Source organism: Ananas comosus, linkage group 14 (assembly GCF_001540865.1).
Source record: "Ananas comosus cultivar F153 linkage group 14, ASM154086v1, whole genome shotgun sequence".
Classification (NCBI taxonomy): Eukaryota; Viridiplantae; Streptophyta; class Magnoliopsida; order Poales; family Bromeliaceae; genus Ananas; species Ananas comosus.
The window spans coordinates 2,915,584-2,932,131 of record NC_033634.1 but is presented as its reverse complement, the minus strand read 5'-3'; the positions used below and the strand labels follow the sequence as shown (position 1 = coordinate 2,932,131).

Sequence of the window (16,548 nt, the reverse complement as noted above, 5' to 3'; positions counted from 1 at the left end):
CAAACTATGAAGTGGATGATATTTGATCTTTAAATTTTAATTTGCAGTAATTTTTTATTCAAATTTTTAGAATTATGATCAAGTCCTAAAATTCAATTTAATTGTTATTGATTCTCATTGATAATACGCCAATAATTAAGATATCGTATCGCTTTTACATATAAAAATATTTAGTCAACTAAATTAAATTGTATGACGTAATTAAAATGATTTTAAAATTTTGAATTAAAAAATTATAATAAATTAATATTTAATGTGTGCAAATCGCTTTTTTTAATACATTCCTACCGTCGCATTCTGATTGGTCCGGTCCAGTGAACTCGTTCTACGCAACAGTAGCTCCTGAACGCGCCCCCATGTTTCCAGCATCATCCCCACTACGAGGAGAGCCACAAGGGTAATTCCGTAAATTCGCTCTCTCTCTCTCTCTCTCTCTCTCTCTCTCCATCTTTTTCCCTACCACGACGCGTACCCAATAATGCACCCAATACGTTAGTGGAGAGCACGAACTCCGAGCGATCCCATTCTCTCTCCTCTCTCTCCCTCTACGCTTCTCCGAATCCGTGGGCGCCTTCCTCCTCGATCTCTTCGATCCCTTTTTCCCCCTCCCCCAATTCCTCCCTCGATTTCGAATCCCCCGTTCTCCGATTAGGGCTCGGAGCGATCGGATCGCGATGCCGTGATCTGTAGAAGGGGGAATGGATTAGGGTTTTCCACTCCCTCACTACCTTCCACGTCGCCGCCCCCCCCCACTCCCCTGCCATGGCCGCCGCCGCCGCCTCCGCCGCAGCCGCCGCCGGAGAGTCCTTCCCTCGGGATCCGAGCGCTGCGGCGGCGGCGCCGCCGCCGCTGCTCCCCCTCGCCACCCTCATCGGCCGCGAGCTCCGCGGCGGCGACCGGTCGGAGAGGCCCGCCGTCCGTTACGGGCACGCCGCGTTCGCCAAGCGCGGCGAGGACTACTTCCTCGTCAAGCCCGATTGCCTCCGCGTCCCCGGGAACCCCTCCTCCTCCTTCTCCGTCTTCGCGGTATCGCATTCCCCGCCGCTTTCGATTCCGTCCCCATTTGTTGCTTTTGATCTCTATTTACTGTCCAATTTGCTTCTTTTGGTGCTGATTCTATCAGATCTTCGATGGGCACAACGGGGTCTCCGCCGCCGTGTTCACGAAGGAGCACCTCTTGGACCACGTTCTAAGCGCGATCCCTCAAGGGATTAGTAGAGAGGAGTGGCTCCAAGCCCTGCCGCGTGCTCTCGTCGCTGGTTTCGTCAAGACCGACATCGATTTCCAGCGAAAAGGTAAGCCTTTTTTTTCCGGATTTCTAGCGTTGCCCATCTCTTCTTTCTACCTGATTGATGTGGGGAAACGAAAACAAAAAAAAAAATCCCATCTTGGATTGATTTATCAGGGGAAGTGTCGGGGACGACTGCGACGCTAGTCGTAATTGATGGGTTGACGGTGACGGTAGCTTCGGTTGGCGACTCTCGGTGCATATTGGATACACAGGGAGGTCTGGTGTCTTTGCTCACTGTTGATCATCGGTTGGAGGAGAATGTGGAAGAGAGGGAGAGGGTGACCGCCAGCGGAGGAGAGGTTGGAAGGCTCAATCTTTGTGGGGGGCAGGAGGTAATGGGGAGAGAAACTAAAATTGCTTCTTTCTTCTTCTTTTTTTCCTTTTCTTTTGATCATTCTTTATCTTTGATCTAATGGCGATTCTTAATTTCGCATTCTTGTGGTGTTAGGTTGGTCCACTTAGATGCTGGCCGGGTGGATTATGCCTTTCTAGATCGATCGGAGATACGGATGTGGGGGAATTCATCGTTCCCATACCGCATGTTAAGCAAGTGAAGGTGAGTGCAGAATTGTGGTTTGAGGCCTAGTTTGGGGAACGCATTTCCAAAAGCAGCTGCTTTGATACTTTTAGAGCTTTCAAAATGTCCGAAAGCACTTTGGAGCTTCATTCCTCTGATGCTATGGAATGGTGGTGAGATGGTTCCCACGACCATTTCGTAACATTGGGAATAATAAGTTGGGTTCTAAACTCTTTTTAATCCCAATTAAGTCACCAAACTTTTGCAAGTAACTAATATCATCTTCTTTTGTCTAGCTGATCTATATTCGAAATGTAATAAGGCTTATAAGATGAACAATAGTCAATACACATGTGACTGATTTACTATATTGATTTTAAAAACATAGTTGCCTGACTTTATTTATTTAGCTATAAGGGACGGTTATGGTATATTGTTAAGAGTTTGATGGCTTAAAAGTGTGTAGCGACCAGATGGGTAGCTCCCAAAAAGTAGAGCAACCTATTAATGATTAAACTTCACCTCAATAATAGTAGTCTTTGGTGCTGATGTGTTTCTTGTTATTAACATGTTTTTTATGTGATGATTAGCTTTCTAGTGCTGGAGGAAGGCTTATTATTGCTTCCGATGGCATATGGGATGCTTTGTCATCTGAAACGGCTGCCAAGGCTTGCCGAGGGTTGCCTGCAGAAATTGCTGCAAAGCTTGTTGTTAAGGTGATGCATAAATGGCCGTTAGTTCTTTGTTTCTTTTTTATTTTTTTGATAATAACAATATGTTTCAGCTTTTTTTTTTCCTGTAGAATTCTTATCTCAAGGTTGTTTGCTTAAATTTTGTTTAGGAAGCATTGAGAACAAGTGGTTTGAAAGATGACACAACTTGCCTTGTTGTTGATATCATTCCATCTGATCAGTCCGTCCTACCTTCTTCTCCGAAGAAGAATCAGAATAAGTTGAGATCACTTCTTTTCGGGAGGAGGTCACAGAACACTGTTGGTAAACTGATGAACAGGCCTGCCTCTGTTGGAGCTGTGGAGGAACTTTTCGAAGAGGGCTCTGCAATGCTTGAAGAAAGGTTTGTTTCGACTTGCTCCAATGGTACAGTTTCTAGTGTACGATATTCTGGTTTACTTATGCTATTATCTGTTGCTTATAACGCTTATTTACTACAGTTACATTCTTAGGAATTGGTTTATATTTAAAACACTCCTAATTTATGTACCTTTTTATGATTGCCTCAATGTTTCTTCTTTAGAAGGAGATGATTCATGAGTGTGCATTAAGTTATAAGGATAGTCCGTAGTAGATGGAACTGAAACATTAACTGGTTTTCAACTTTGAAGCAAGGTCCAAAACATTACCTTGCTTCTGATTTTTAAGTTAAAATTACTCAGACTGCGATGAAATTGTCCGGATCTGTTTACAAGTCTTTTGAGTCACTTTGTCTGCAAGGCTACATTTTAGAGCAAATGGAGTTAAAAATTGCTATAACAGGTTCATTATTTTGGCGTGAAATACAAATAAAAGAAAAGGCAGCAACAAGTGGATGGAAAAGATATTATAATAAGAAGGATAACAGATAGGAAGAGGATAAGCATATAGCTTGTGATGTTGATTTAACTACTAACACAAATCCTTGGTCCCCTCTTTGGTATCGCTTATATTGGAGGAATATATCATTTTAATTCGATTACTATCTTAGCCGTGAGCTCTCTTTTCTCTACTTTGTATCTCTGGCTTCTTTCTCTATTGTCTCATAGTCTTGTTCTTTTCATGCTCAGTATGTTTTCTCTACATAGGATTCTGCAATATGCAGGAACTCACTGCAGAAGACATAATCTTTTCTTTTTTTCGGGGAAGAAATTGCGGTGGATATAAAATCTGCTCCGTGCTCCAAAAGCCTTAAATCAAATCTTCCTATTTTTTATTAGATTGAATTTAGACCCTTCCTACAATTTGATCCATTTGGGAAGAGATCTTTAAAATTTGCAGCCTACCCATCTTGCCCCACTTTTCCACAGTAAATAAAGCCAGCAATAAAAATTGCCTGGCAGAATTCTGGATTCTACCAGGTCTTCTTAGAGGGAAAGAAATACGCCCTAAATTAGCAGTGCAAAGTTTCTTATATTCCTTTGGGGGCTTGAATGGAAATAACAACCTTCTCATAGTTATTTGTCTAGCTGATTGGAGGGCTATTTTTATGTAGAAGTACAACTTTCACTACTCAAAGCTTCATGAAATTTTCAGAAGCTTGGCAACGTCTAGTTTCTGAAAACCTGCTTTGTTATATGATAGTGTTATAAGTGAGAAGAGATTATGCTGAAATTTTTACTTAATCCTTGCAAGAAATTCACTAAGAATTGTCGTCAAAATGAAAATCATCAATATTTTAACAAATTACTTTTTATCTTATTTGTTGGTCTTTGCTATGCACAACCTTTTATATATATGAAATCTTATGATGTTTTACTTTATGAGAGTTGCTTATATATCCTTTCATCGACCAGTCTTGAGACGATGTGTGTGGGTGCACTGGCTGCTTTGAAAAGCACCGGCTAGAAATAGAATTAATGTATCAGCCAAATGTCTCTGAAAATAAGATGTTGTTTCAGAATGCAAGTAATCCTTAGTTTGAAGTGGCAAAAAGTCATATGTTGTATTACATCATCAGGAATGAAAATAAAGAAGACATTCATCATTAATGTCATTTTCTAGGATAAAAACAATGTAGTTTTTTTTTAGTACTATATAGGTAAATGATAGTAATCAATTTATGTTTGGCTGATTAAAATCTCCCTTATTTGATTTCGTTATTATTTACCCGATTTAATTGCCCCTGAACGATTTAATCAATGCTTAGTAAACTAATACAGAGTCTGCTACTATAAACCTATTCTTGTTGTGTAGGTTGGGTAAAAACTTCCCATCAAAAGCAAATTCAGCGCCCTTTCGGTGCGCCATATGCCAAATGGATCAAACCCCAACTGAAGATCTACCCGCCAATTCGGGAACATTCTTTTCACCCACATCGAAGCCGTGGGAAGGCCCTTACCTTTGCTCCGACTGCAGGAGAAAGAAAGACGCCATGGAGGGAAAACGCCCTAGCCGTGCAACGGTGTTGTCGAGGTGAAGAAAAAGCACTACTGGAAATATCTTTTAGTTCTTATTCATGGGAGTGTAACTATCTTGTTGTTCTAGTGTGTTGTTGTTATGTGTAAAGAGAGAGAAGGGCGAATAAGCCGGTTTCTGTTCTTCGAAGGTTGTCATTTCTAATATATTGTTTGGTGAGACTAACTCCGAGAAAAAGGCCCTCTTCATGTTTGTTGTAGCTTGACAACTAACCGGACCGCTATGACATTTGTATGAAGAATCAATGTAATATTCAATTATTATCGAGAAAAGATCGTTTTGTTTGCCTATGCATCCTTGAACATTAGTTTCTCTATCTTTTCGGTTTTTCCCTTTTAGGTGTAAGTGGAATTCAATTGAATGAGATCACATTCCCCAAAACTTTTCGGGGAACTCTCCATTTGTGATGTGTATGAAGAACTGGTGATGAAGTATGTATTCATTATTATGAAGGAAAAAACTGTTTCTTTGTTTTACAACCTTGAATTAGGTGGAAAAGAAATTCAATTCAATGAAACTAACTTGCCAAGAAATTTACAGAGAACCCCCCAGTGTTTGTCTCGGCCGCACAGAAGCCCATTTCCGCTCACGCGGAAGTTGAAGTCTTGCTAGGTGATGGGTCCTGCCGAGGGGCGGCCTCGCCCTCAGGCGGCGCGCTCGGAGGGAATGGTGGGGCTTGGTGATGTGGTCCCTCTGCTTCTCGCTGTAATCTCTGCGCCCGTAAAGCCGTCAGGTACAAAATGAATCCTAAAAATACGGTGATCAGTCCTAGAATCCCGGCTGCCGCGAACACCCCTGGCCGGATGGTATGGCAAGTAGACCTCGGCTTTTTCCAGTCACTAAGGTGGCCAGACTCGACGCTGATGCCGATCATTAGGAGGATCTCGGCGATGGCAAAACAGAGCCTGTAAAGAATTTTATATCAAATTTTCATATAATTTAAATATTTCTACACTGTTAAACTTGAAAACGGCAGACATCAACTATTAAAAATTATTGATTTTGAACTCTTTCGTTCACTAGATAAATAATATTAAAAAATTACAAAAAATAATTTTTTAGAAACTTTAAATATATTAAATCAAGTCTAATAGAGCTAATCGTTGATTTGGAAGTTTCATCATCGAAAACGATTTAGGAGCATGAAGGCCTCAGTGCTCCTAAGAACACAACAGTCCTGTTCTCTCTCTCTCTCTCTCTCTTTATATATATATATATATATATATATATATATATATATATATACAATAGCGACGACAATCTCCAATGTGAGACCGCCTTATTTATCATTCACACAACTTTAAGATTCATGTCATTTATGTGATGAATGATGGATTGAATGGCCTCATATTAGGGATTGTCTTCACCAAATTTGTGAGTGAGAGAGAGAGAGCTATGATATCAGAATTCTACTTTAGTTCATTGTGAGGTCCTTTTGATCATGATACTTCACATTATATAGCCGGTCTCCAATATGATTTATCAAGTCATTCATATGAAGTAAAATTACTAATTCATTTTTATTCGTTCTCAACCATCTTTTCAATATCGAAACAACTAACCTCTCGCTATGTTGCCAAAAAGAGTTATATCCCTTATAACTTATTTGGACATCCAAACAGGCGGAAAAATATATGTTTCACTCTTACCAAGTTATGAGGAAGAGAAAGCAGGCCTGCCATGTTAGAGCCCGCATGGAGGCCGGTATTCGAGGATCATCGGCGGCCGTCCAGGAGGAGAACCCGTGCTGGGCCGGGCTGGCGACTGCGACGAGCATGTACGCGTGCTCGGCGAACATGGCCACCGCGAGCAGGAGGAACGCGCACACCGCGCAGGCGAGGACCGTCCTGCCGCTGCTGTTGTAGAAGCATTCTGATATCTTAGTTCCATCCCCCCTCATGCTCAGGAGATACCAAGTAGCCTATTTGGAAGTGTCACACCAATTGTGGTAAAATGTTAACAATATTAGAGTGTAATCCATTAACTGATTTAAAAAATTCTGTTGAAATTAATGACTTTGTTGGAGTAACTAATTTAACTGACACAGCAACTACAAATAAATAAAATAAAATAAACCAACTTAGCGGGGTCTATCGTAAAATCGCATATAGCTGAGGGGCTCAAGTGTAAGTTTACCAAACTGTTTTAACTACCTCAGATCTGGAGGCCTCTGCAGCCAGGCACAAGATGAAGCTGACAAGACCACAAACAATGGACAGGGCCACAAGAAAGACAGCCAGCCGGCCGCTTACGTCGGAGAAGCCCGCTCGCGCTCTCCGAAGGGAGAGATCGTCGTGCGTGATCGCCATCGTGGTCGTTTTCCTTCTCTCGCTCTTTCGTCACCGTCGTCGTCGGTATGAAACGCGGCCAAACGGAGGGATATAAATCCGGAACCAGTACGAGGTTTTTGCGTCGATTTAATCATAGAGAGATGGCTTGGGAGAGGATAGCAAGGGAGGAATCCAGTGAGCTGGGAATTGCTTGGAGATAGTGGTTTTGTTTGCTTGGCACAGGAGGGATTCTCCTTTGCTCCTTTTGTTGTTTATTTATTTATTAGTGGATTACTTTTGCATGAGATGATACTGTGAAGTTGCTTTTGTACTTGTTGATGTAACTCACTATCATGTAAAGTAAATGTTCTGGAGCTCTATTTAGAGAGAGAATGGTATGGTTAGAAAGTAAGAGACAAATGCAGGTCCCAAGTAAAGTTTCTTGGAAAGGGTTAAAGGGAACTTTGAACATTTGAGGGCAGATTCAGAAGCAAAGAGGTGCTAATCGAAAATGAAATGGATCTGAGGTGACTAAATGCTTGTTTTGTGCTAATCATACTTGCTACTTTCACCTATAATCATTTTCAATCTGATATTTAATGGGTAGAAAAGTCTGCAACTTTCATTGAAAAGCTAAAATGAGATTGTAGGTTTCAAAAGCAAAAGCACCAATTTGATGTCTCTGATTCTGCTATAATAGAATATCATTAGAAGCAGAATCACCGACATTAAATTGATGTTTGTGTTTTTGAAACCTACAATCTCTCATTAAGAATAATAGGCTTTTCCTACTAATGAAAAAGTATAGTGAGGAGTAAAAGGAAGAGCCTATTCTTAATGTTTTTTAACTTTTAACTCCATAGAAAAGCCTATTCTCAATGCTTTTTGACTCCATACAAAAGCTGTGTTTGTCACAAATTAGGGACTAACACTAGCCACAAATAGAATGTAGCCTCTATCAGTCCCATTAAATTGAGAAAATTAAAAAAGAAAAAAAAACAAATACTTTGTTGGTGACAAGAATATTTCTCCTTCATTCTGATCTACTCATAGATAATGAAGTGTTTAGAAATCGCTCGAACAACAAAGTATGATTTGAATTCAAGACTTATTACTAAAAAACACGTCCACGGAAGGAAATTGCTCGTGCAACACACGATGTGACTTTTCCACACCATTACTCGGAAATGCGGATGCGTACGAACTGATTTTGTGTATAGTGGTATTCCAGTATCAGAAAACAAAAAAAATGCATTTCAACAAACAAAAATTTGTGACCTCAACACTCATTCCTCAAAATAAAAAAAAAAAAACGAGAAAATATTATTGTGCTGGTGCACAAAGGAGGCTTCATCTAAGCATCAATCTCAAAGAAAAGAAGCTGAAGCAAACACTTATTGTAAATTATGATTGAACAAAATTATCGTATGGAGGAGTATTCCCTTCCAAAATAAACTAATTGCGCCGAAATTGTAGCCCCTAAAAGAGCTCGAAACTAAAAGTAAATCCATAATACATTTTCGTGCGCCTTCATTTCCCCACGACACAACAGTTGAAGAAAATATGCATACATTCTTTAGTTTGAGTGTGCATCCTCTCTCCAGTAAAAGAGGCTCAAAACATGAGCAACAAGTAATAACAACAACAACAATGATAGGCGGAGGACGATCGTATGGTTTTCTCGAGGAAGAAACAGAACACCACCACGAAAGGAAATGGATATTCCCTCATAATGGATCATTGAATATTGTGGATAGAACAAGTTCCTTCACAAATTCACTCCTTTGAGCCCTCTCTTTCTGATCTTTGTCGGATAGAGAAGGTTCAACTCTGCATATAAATTAAAAAGGTAATAGGTCAAATACAATAAACCAAATGAGCAAGCAATGGCTGCGATCATAGCAGATCAGAATCTACCACTGCAGATCAAGCACTTCTGCAGCTATAAACGTCACACACTTCTAAAACCAAAAGGTCCAAATTGTCGGCAACCATTTAGATCAGTTTTATTTGACAGACAAAATCCATACTGCTAATTATGATGCTAATCAATAAACATCACCGCTTACAAGGGTTGGTGTTCATAGGTTTAGAAGTTTTAAAACAAAGGGGGCAATGTTCTATTTTGCTCAGTCTCTTCCCTTTTAAAAAAGCTTCCGTAAACTGCTTTAAATGACAAGCAAAGTCTTTCTGTTTAGTAGCAGCTTCAAAGATTTATTTTTTACCTTGCATTTCAGAATTGCTTTATGGTCACTCACTATCCCACATTTGGATTTCTAACATTCCTTGTTAACACTCAGCAACTCTATCCTTGGGGTTAGTCATACTCAAAAGTAGGAGAGAATATGCTATCAACAGTTAGCTCATTGTCCCAGCCAATTGCCACTATCCCTGAATCAAGGACAACAGAGATAACACATTAAACCGGTGTTTTCATGAAGGATACAAAACCGCCTCCTTGAAAGAGGAATCCTCCAACCAAAATCCTTCTTAAGACATTGTTGGATGCTAGGATTACTACTTATCTTACGTGTATACCTAAGTACCATTGGTCCATTAATAATTAAGATTTGAGTAAATGAAAATAAGTCTGCATATCAGTAACAAAGAGAAAGTAATCCCAAGTGTTAAGCATATGATAAATCACCTTGCAGGATGAATGACAATTGTGGAATGGTAATACATTGATCTATGCATAATGATAAAGAAAAAAGATTAAAAGAAACTATAGACCAACATACCTTTCTACTGTTTTACCATCCAAGCTCCTATTAACTGGAATTTCACAATCCAAATTCTCCGACTGTGAATCTTTTGATTCAGTCATGGGCAAAGTGTAAATAAGCGATGATAGGAATGGATCTGGTGCTGCCGTAGGAGGAGCGGCCATATAGGATGATCCTCCAAAAAGAGATTGCAGATTGCCATCTCTTAGGTCCTTTCTTAATAAAGAGAAAATTGAATGGGTCCCTGAAGGAGCTTTCCGAAATCTCCGTCGGCGATGCACGTGATTTTCCGTTAAGGAAAATATCAGGTTGATTGTTGTCTGTGTACATTTTGCTCAAATGAAAACTAGATAATCTTATCGAATTAGAAAGTTAGGGCCTGTTTGGCTTGGTTGGAATTTCTGCATAAGTGCTATTTGAATACGGCCATTGGAAAAAGCGGCAACAACTTTCTCATTAGCATCATCCCAATAGCTGCACAGCAGCAAAAGCAAAAGTATATGTTTAGTGCAGCGCAGCGCCTGCTCAATTGAGGGCTTGCTATTCAGTAGCTCGCTAAGCACTTTTATTATCACTGATTGGAAAATTAACTCGTGTATGCTTTGCAAACTCGCAAGCATCACACGTAAGAAATTCAGAACTACACTGTTTAAATAAACTGGGGAACATTTTAGGATCAAGAAGATCAATCAGATTCCTGACTACATCAAAAGCTCCAAACTTTCTATTTGCCAAGCAACGGGCTTCTGCTTGTCGGAGTAAAGATATTTCAGAAAGTGGGTCAAACAGGCATGTAATACTAAGACTTATTTTGCATGATTGCCGCTCGGCAGAAAGGAAGAGAAAAAAGGATATCTTGAAGTAACTCCCATGCTGCACAACCAAGTGCCCGGCCAAGTCCGTCCCAACCCGCGAAGCACAAATGGGACATACCTACGAGGCAAGTAGCAGCTCTTAGCACCGATACAAATCATATGGATGCCAAAAGTCTCAGCCTAAGAAACTGAAATTCATTCTCGTCATAAGAAAAACCAGCAGTCACATTAAACACTACTCGACTAGTAGTTTGTTCCCACAAAATAGTTGCGACTTGTGACAAATAATCCCAGTCTCAACTTAAGAGTTAATTGTGCTGCGTTTTCAACATCTCAATTCTAAATATCAGCATATCATGTTGTATATAAATATAAATATATGAAAAAATAAAGTGAGGTTAAATAAGCCATAGGCAATAGAAAATAGACAAGATGAACAACGATATTAGTAGGAAAGCAAATTACACAGCGGCACTACAGCCACAATGGTATTAGTAGAAACCTACTACAAGTTGAGTAGAAATTCTATGCACCCTGTAATACATCAATTTACCAAGTGCCTTGTTATAACCAAAAAGAATGATAGAGTCAAAAAAGACATTATAAAACTATATATCCCTGAAATTCGAATGTGGCTTTTCCTAATACGCGTGTATTATTAATGGCAACTATGCAGTAGAAAATCAAAGCACTGAGATAAAAGGAAAAAACTTTTATCTATTTGCAAGTAACAATGAATCGAAGTTCTTTTTTTTTTTTTTTTCCTCTTGGGGCGTGAAGAACCTATAGATGACTAATTCATGGATTTATAAGTACAAAATAGAGACTTTAGAACCCAAATCACCTTAAATCATAATAAAACCCATAAAAATGCAAAATTTGGCGATCGAAGCACAACTAAATCATCGAAAGGAAATCAAATTACCCCATTTTTAGCCTCGACGGGGTGCTCGTCATCGATGTGGCAACAAAGCCCCACAAAATCAAAATCCTCGCCGCAGAAGGGGCAGTTGAATTCTCCCGACGCCTCGTCGTCGCCGCCACCGCCTCCGATCTCTTCGAAGGCGAGGTACAAATCTATAAAACCCTTAAAAACCAATCAAAATCGCCATAGGCGAAGAAGAATTGAGGGAATAGGCTCTACGGCTCACCGTATCGCGATTGGAGGCGCCTCGACGCGGCGGAGGAGGAGAGGCGGCTCCAGGAATCGGCATCCATGGATTGATTCGATTCGATGCAATGCGATGCGATGCGATTCGATCCAAATCCGTTCTCTCTCTCTCTCTCTCTCTCGCGCACGATGAAGAAGCTTCTTCGATCGATTCCCCTCTTCGACGGAACCCTAATCCGAGACCGTAGGCGATAAAGACAAACGGTTGTTCCGGAAGGGGGGAGATGGGGCAAAATGTACGGATGGTCCCTGTACGATTTTAATATTGCACGTTAGTACCTAAATTGTCTCATAATTTAGAAACTAATTTCATTCCCTGCCACTGATTTTTTTTTTTTTTTAGGAAAACTTCAAATGCCACCCTGTAGTTTCACAGCTTTTGACTTTAGTACTATGTGGTTTAAAATGTATCAATTTAGTGCCATGTGATTTTATTTTATCTTTTTATTATCGATTTCACTAAATTTTTTTTCGTTAAATCAGTTACAAAGTTAAAACTAAAGAATACTAAAGTGAATATTCGTTAAACCTATATGGAGATATTTGAAGTTTTTTGTATATAATTTAACGAAAAAGCTAATGAAAAGATAAATGAAACCATAGGGGAACTAACTTGATACACTGTAAATCACAGGGCACTAAAGTTAGAAACTGCGAAACTGCAGAGGTGGTATTTGAAGTTTACCCTTTATTTTTCTCCCCTGGTAAAAATGTATGTAGACCCTTTAACGATACAGATTTTGAAAATAGGCCTCCGACTTTTAATTTTTAAAGGTACAAATATATAAAACTTATCTGAACTATGACCATTCTGATTTAGCTGCCCAATCTTTCAAAAATTTTATTTTACTATACAATTTTTTAATTTATTAATTTCTATCTGTTAATAGTACTCTGATTTCAAAATTTGAATGGTTCGTTTATTTTTACTGACTTACTTAATATATTTCATGAAGTTAAAATATAAGAGTAATTTTATAATTTTTCCACTCTTTTTCTTAATTTTTGGTGTCCTCTTTCAATAAAAAAAATTAATTTTTGTGCTGTTTCAAATACAATGTAACAAAATGACTTTTTGCCAAAAAGTCATATTATTGAAAATAAAAACCAAAATCATCTTTACAATCATGACTACAATTATAATATATGAAAAACTTGGAAGATTATACTGTTTAAATAATTATAAATTTAAAGATATTGTTACATATTATATGTTAAAACAAGAATATCATTTTGCTGAAGAGGTAAAATGATCATTTGGAAAAAAAAAAAAAGACATTAAAAATCAGCTTTATACTCATTAATAGAATAAACTCATAAGATTAGATTGTTGAAGCAAGCATGTAAAGATTATAACTTATTGCTTTTGCTAAATAAGAGTCAAGCTCTAAGAATAAGATGTTTAAATAAAAAATTTAAAAATTATAATAGTTTAAATTTTTAAAATTAGAGTATTTAAGTAAAAATTTAAAAACTATAAAATGCTTTCGTTGAGAGTCGAACTCAAGACCTCCCGCTTACTAAACGGGTGCTCTAACCAACTGAGCTACGAAAGCTTACAATATAAATTTTTTAGATTTTTATATTACAATATTTAGGAAACACAAAGTGCATCTAAATTCAAAGCATGTTAAAAAAAAAAAAAAAAAAAAGAAGAAAAAAAGAAGAAAAAACTTGTGTTATACAAATTCCATACCATCTANAGGTTAAATAACTGGAATTTAAATATAAATATTAAAAGCACTGTCCTCTATCAACTTAAAGAATAACGATTGTATTATATAATTTTTCGAATTCCTTAAGACAACTTAAATTTTCAGAGAATATAATAATACAAAAGAATCCCTTTGATTTTTCTTCTGAATATCTCTCTTTATATTTCTTTATAATTTTTTTGAATTTTAGACCCATTTCTTTGCTCCTAAGCTTTCTCATCAAAACCTTACTTTTCTCACTAAAAAGGGAGTCATAGTCACTCTAAAGTGCAATATATACTTATACATATATTATATATAAAGGAGTTTTGCTAAAATACTATCGGTAGTAAACGGTTCGGTTTACTACCGATTTGTTTCGATGATAGAGCTTTCAAATTGATGATCGGCACCGTTAAATATAATCTAAACTATTTAAACTATCTGAAAATCAAATTTCACACATTTTCGATATTGTTCTCTTGTCCATCAAGTGAACAGAAAAATGAATGGCTGGAAATGAATATCCTTCAAAAGGTGATGATACAATTTTTATATTTGAGATCTAGAGTCTAGATTTTATTTTAAATAGTTTAAAAAAAATTTTAAAAAAAATATAGTTGATTTGAACTCTTCTATACCGTTAAACGAGCAAACGCACCGTATCGGCCATTAAAATTATAGATTCTGTGACTCTTTGATCGTTCAGTTAGTGATGCCAAAAAATCATGAAATTTGATTTCTAGATAATTTAAATGGTCTAGATCATGTTCAACGGTGCCGATCGTCGATTTGGAAGCTTTATTATAAAAAAAATAAATCGATAGTAAACCGAGCAGTTTACTACCGACAGTAGCCCAGTCAAACTCTATATAAAGAAGCTTTAAGAAATAGATTCCTATCTACTTATTAGTGGAAAACATCCATAAAGCCAAATCTCCTCCTTTAACTGATGTGTCCCCTAATCACACTCTCACCTCCACCCACATTTTTTTTTGTCTCCAAGCTTCCAGATACCCAACCTTTAATTAATAATAATAATAATATATAAAAAAAAACCTCCATCACTAGGCTTATATTCCACTAATGCACCACATATTTGTAAAATATGACTCAATTTTCTTTAGGTGAAACATATACAGATTTTATCCAAACTATTTTTGAAAGCTAATATTATAGTTTTAGTAGGAGCTAACCTTTAGTTTTTTTATTAAAAAAAAAAGTTTTAGTCATCTTGAATAACATTTTATAATATTAAAAAAATAATTAAGAATTTTGAAAAAGAATTAATTTTTTGTGCTTTAAGAAGTATAAGAGTATTTGTACTTGAGATTTTTTTTAGCTGTCGTATCATTTTAAAATTCGTAAAGTACTAATAAAAGAAATTAAATGGAGCACACTATTAATATTGTTGTATAGAATTTAAAATAATTTTACTATTAAAGTATAAATATTTTTGTACTTTTAAAAGTGCGTGAGCTCAGCGTTATGAGAAATTCTCTACGTGACAATAATTAAAAAAGAAAAAAAAAAATCGGGTAAGCAACGAGAGTATCGTTACATGCCGAGGGGTTCACACGTGCCAGAGGAACCTCGCCACCGTCGGTGACACGTGCGAGGCTCCTCCTCCCCACGTCCACGTCACGATTCTCCCTCCTCTCTCTCTCTCTCTCTCTCTCTCTCTCTCTCCGCGTTGGTGTCGTATCATAAGCTCGAATAAAAAAAAATGAAAAAGAAAAGAAAAAGGAAAAAAAAAAAGAAAAAAGAGCAAGGGTTGGATAATTACGAATAAGCAACCTCTCCATGTACCTTTCGATGATCGCCCCCCCCTCTCCCCTCTCTCTCTCTCTCTCTCTCTCTCTCTCTCATGGAGAAACGCTCCTCTTCCTCGTTCCCCCCCTCGCTCCCTCTCCTCCTCCTCCTCCTCCTCCTCCTCATCACGGCCCTCTCCGCGCCGTCCATCACCGAATCAACGGCTCCGACGACGGGAGGAGGCATCGCGTGCGCAATGTGCTCCTCCTGCGACAACCCGTGCGAGCTCCCTCCTCCTCCTCCTCCTCCTCCTCCGCCGCCGCCGCCGAGCGCCGCCACCTCCGGTTGCCCTCCGCCGCCGCCGCCGCCGCCGCCGCCGGAGAAGAGCGGGGACAACGCGGGGGCGGCGCCGCCTCCGCCGAACCCGTTCTTGCCCTACTACCCGTTTTACTACTATAGCCCTCCTCCGCCCCCCTCCTATTATGAATCCTCCGCTCTCTCGCTCGCAAGACCCTTTTGTCTAATTTACCATTTTGCCCTTGGCTTCTTTCTTATTTACCTCTTCTTTGTAGTAATGGATTATTATTATTCTTAATTAAAGTGATTAATATGAGAGAGTATTATTATTAAGTTATGCGTGGTGTGGATTCTAAGTAGTTAATGGACATGAGAGTTTCGGATCGTAACTTCATGCCGCGTAGGGGTGTAAACGAGCCGAACACGAGCGAGCTGGGGTCGGCTCGTGTTCGGCTCGTTTAAACGAGCCGAACACGAGCTGGCTAGTTAAAGTATCGAGCCGAAAAATTCAGCTTGTGTTCGGCTCGTTTCCGAACACAAGCTGGCTCACGAGTTGGCCAACGAACAATAAATTAAAAAAGATTAGATTAAATATATATAAAAAATAAATTTATAAAATCTTATCTATTAAACTTTGACCTAATAGTTGAAACTTTACATATAAATAAGTCTTTTTATAATTAAGCTCGCATTTATATTTTTATTTTGCTAAAATTTAAATAATAAAAATATATGTTATATATAATTATTTATTTATATATAAAAATATAAATTAAATAAATTATATAAATATAAAATATATGTATTCGAACTGTTATCGAGCCGAACACGAGCGAGCTGACCCCAGCTCGTGTTCGGCTCGTTTATTAAACGAGCTGAAAAATCCA

General features: G+C 38.2%; 4 protein-coding genes and 1 non-coding gene across 8 annotated transcripts; 2 read left to right on the top strand and 3 right to left on the bottom strand.

Moving 5' to 3' along the window:
• LOC109720371 (probable protein phosphatase 2C 33) lies at window positions 455-5,228 on the top strand. The gene is made up of 7 exons (XM_020247422.1): window positions 455-1,026; window positions 1,124-1,295; window positions 1,406-1,623; window positions 1,740-1,847; window positions 2,399-2,524; window positions 2,650-2,882; window positions 4,715-5,228. Exons 1-7 carry the CDS (start codon window positions 763-765, stop codon window positions 4,935-4,937), a joined length of 1,344 nt encoding a protein of 447 aa, XP_020103011.1. The 5' UTR covers window positions 455-762; the 3' UTR covers window positions 4,938-5,228.
• Window positions 5,241-7,634, bottom strand: LOC109720372. The gene is made up of 3 exons (XM_020247424.1): window positions 7,090-7,634; window positions 6,586-6,857; window positions 5,241-5,841 (listed from the first exon to the last, which is right to left on the bottom strand). The coding sequence occupies exons 1-3, from the start codon at window positions 7,243-7,245 to the stop codon at window positions 5,523-5,525; spliced, it is 747 nt and encodes a 248-aa protein (XP_020103013.1). The 5' UTR covers window positions 7,246-7,634; the 3' UTR covers window positions 5,241-5,522.
• LOC109720773 (protein DEHYDRATION-INDUCED 19 homolog 2-like) lies at window positions 8,574-12,156 on the bottom strand. Of its 4 annotated transcripts, none has more exons than XM_020248082.1 (5): window positions 11,899-12,156; window positions 11,673-11,803; window positions 10,788-10,865; window positions 9,948-10,256; window positions 8,574-9,036 (listed from the first exon to the last, which is right to left on the bottom strand). In XM_020248082.1, the coding sequence occupies exons 1-5, from the start codon at window positions 11,959-11,961 to the stop codon at window positions 8,934-8,936; spliced, it is 684 nt and encodes a 227-aa protein (XP_020103671.1). In that variant the 5' UTR covers window positions 11,962-12,156; the 3' UTR covers window positions 8,574-8,933. The 4 variants fall into 4 exon arrangements, with proteins under 4 accessions (XP_020103671.1, XP_020103670.1, XP_020103674.1 ...); XM_020248081.1 differs by having other exon boundaries at window positions 11,673-11,824; window positions 11,899-12,153; XM_020248085.1 differs by having other exon boundaries at window positions 9,948-10,213; window positions 11,673-11,824; window positions 11,899-12,152.
• Window positions 13,401-13,474, bottom strand: TRNAT-AGU. The gene has a single exon. It is a non-coding gene; the product is annotated as a tRNA-Thr (tRNA).
• Window positions 15,157-15,994, top strand: LOC109720646 (leucine-rich repeat extensin-like protein 3). Its single transcript, XM_020247887.1, has one exon. It carries the CDS (start codon window positions 15,480-15,482, stop codon window positions 15,957-15,959), a length of 480 nt encoding a protein of 159 aa, XP_020103476.1. The 5' UTR covers window positions 15,157-15,479; the 3' UTR covers window positions 15,960-15,994.

Excerpts from the sequence above, each read along its gene's own strand:
- LOC109720773 (XM_020248081.1), bottom strand. The coding sequence starts at position 11,961 with ATGCCGATTCCTGGAGCCGCCTCTCCTCCTCCGCCGCGTCGAGGCGCC. Across the intron at positions 11,825-11,898 it reads GCGCCTCCAATCGCGATACG|ATTTGTACCTCGCCTTCGAA; the intron begins GTGAGCCGTAGA and ends AGGGTTTTATAG. Across the intron at positions 9,037-9,947 it reads GATGGTAAAACAGTAGAAAG|AGTTGAACCTTCTCTATCCG; the intron begins GTATGTTGGTCT and ends ATTTATATGCAG.
- LOC109720646 (XM_020247887.1), top strand. The coding sequence starts at position 15,480 with ATGGAGAAACGCTCCTCTTCCTCGTTCCCCCCCTCGCTCCCTCTCCTC.
- LOC109720372 (XM_020247424.1), bottom strand. The coding sequence starts at position 7,245 with ATGGCGATCACGCACGACGATCTCTCCCTTCGGAGAGCGCGAGCGGGC. Across the intron at positions 6,858-7,089 it reads CAGAGGCCTCCAGATCTGAG|GCTACTTGGTATCTCCTGAG; the intron begins GTAGTTAAAACA and ends ACTTCCAAATAG. Across the intron at positions 5,842-6,585 it reads TTTCTCTTCCTCATAACTTG|GCTCTGTTTTGCCATCGCCG; the intron begins GTAAGAGTGAAA and ends AATTCTTTACAG.
- LOC109720371 (XM_020247422.1), top strand. The coding sequence starts at position 763 with ATGGCCGCCGCCGCCGCCTCCGCCGCAGCCGCCGCCGGAGAGTCCTTC. Across the intron at positions 1,027-1,123 it reads CCTCCTTCTCCGTCTTCGCG|ATCTTCGATGGGCACAACGG; the intron begins GTATCGCATTCC and ends TGATTCTATCAG. Across the intron at positions 1,848-2,398 it reads CGCATGTTAAGCAAGTGAAG|CTTTCTAGTGCTGGAGGAAG; the intron begins GTGAGTGCAGAA and ends TGTGATGATTAG.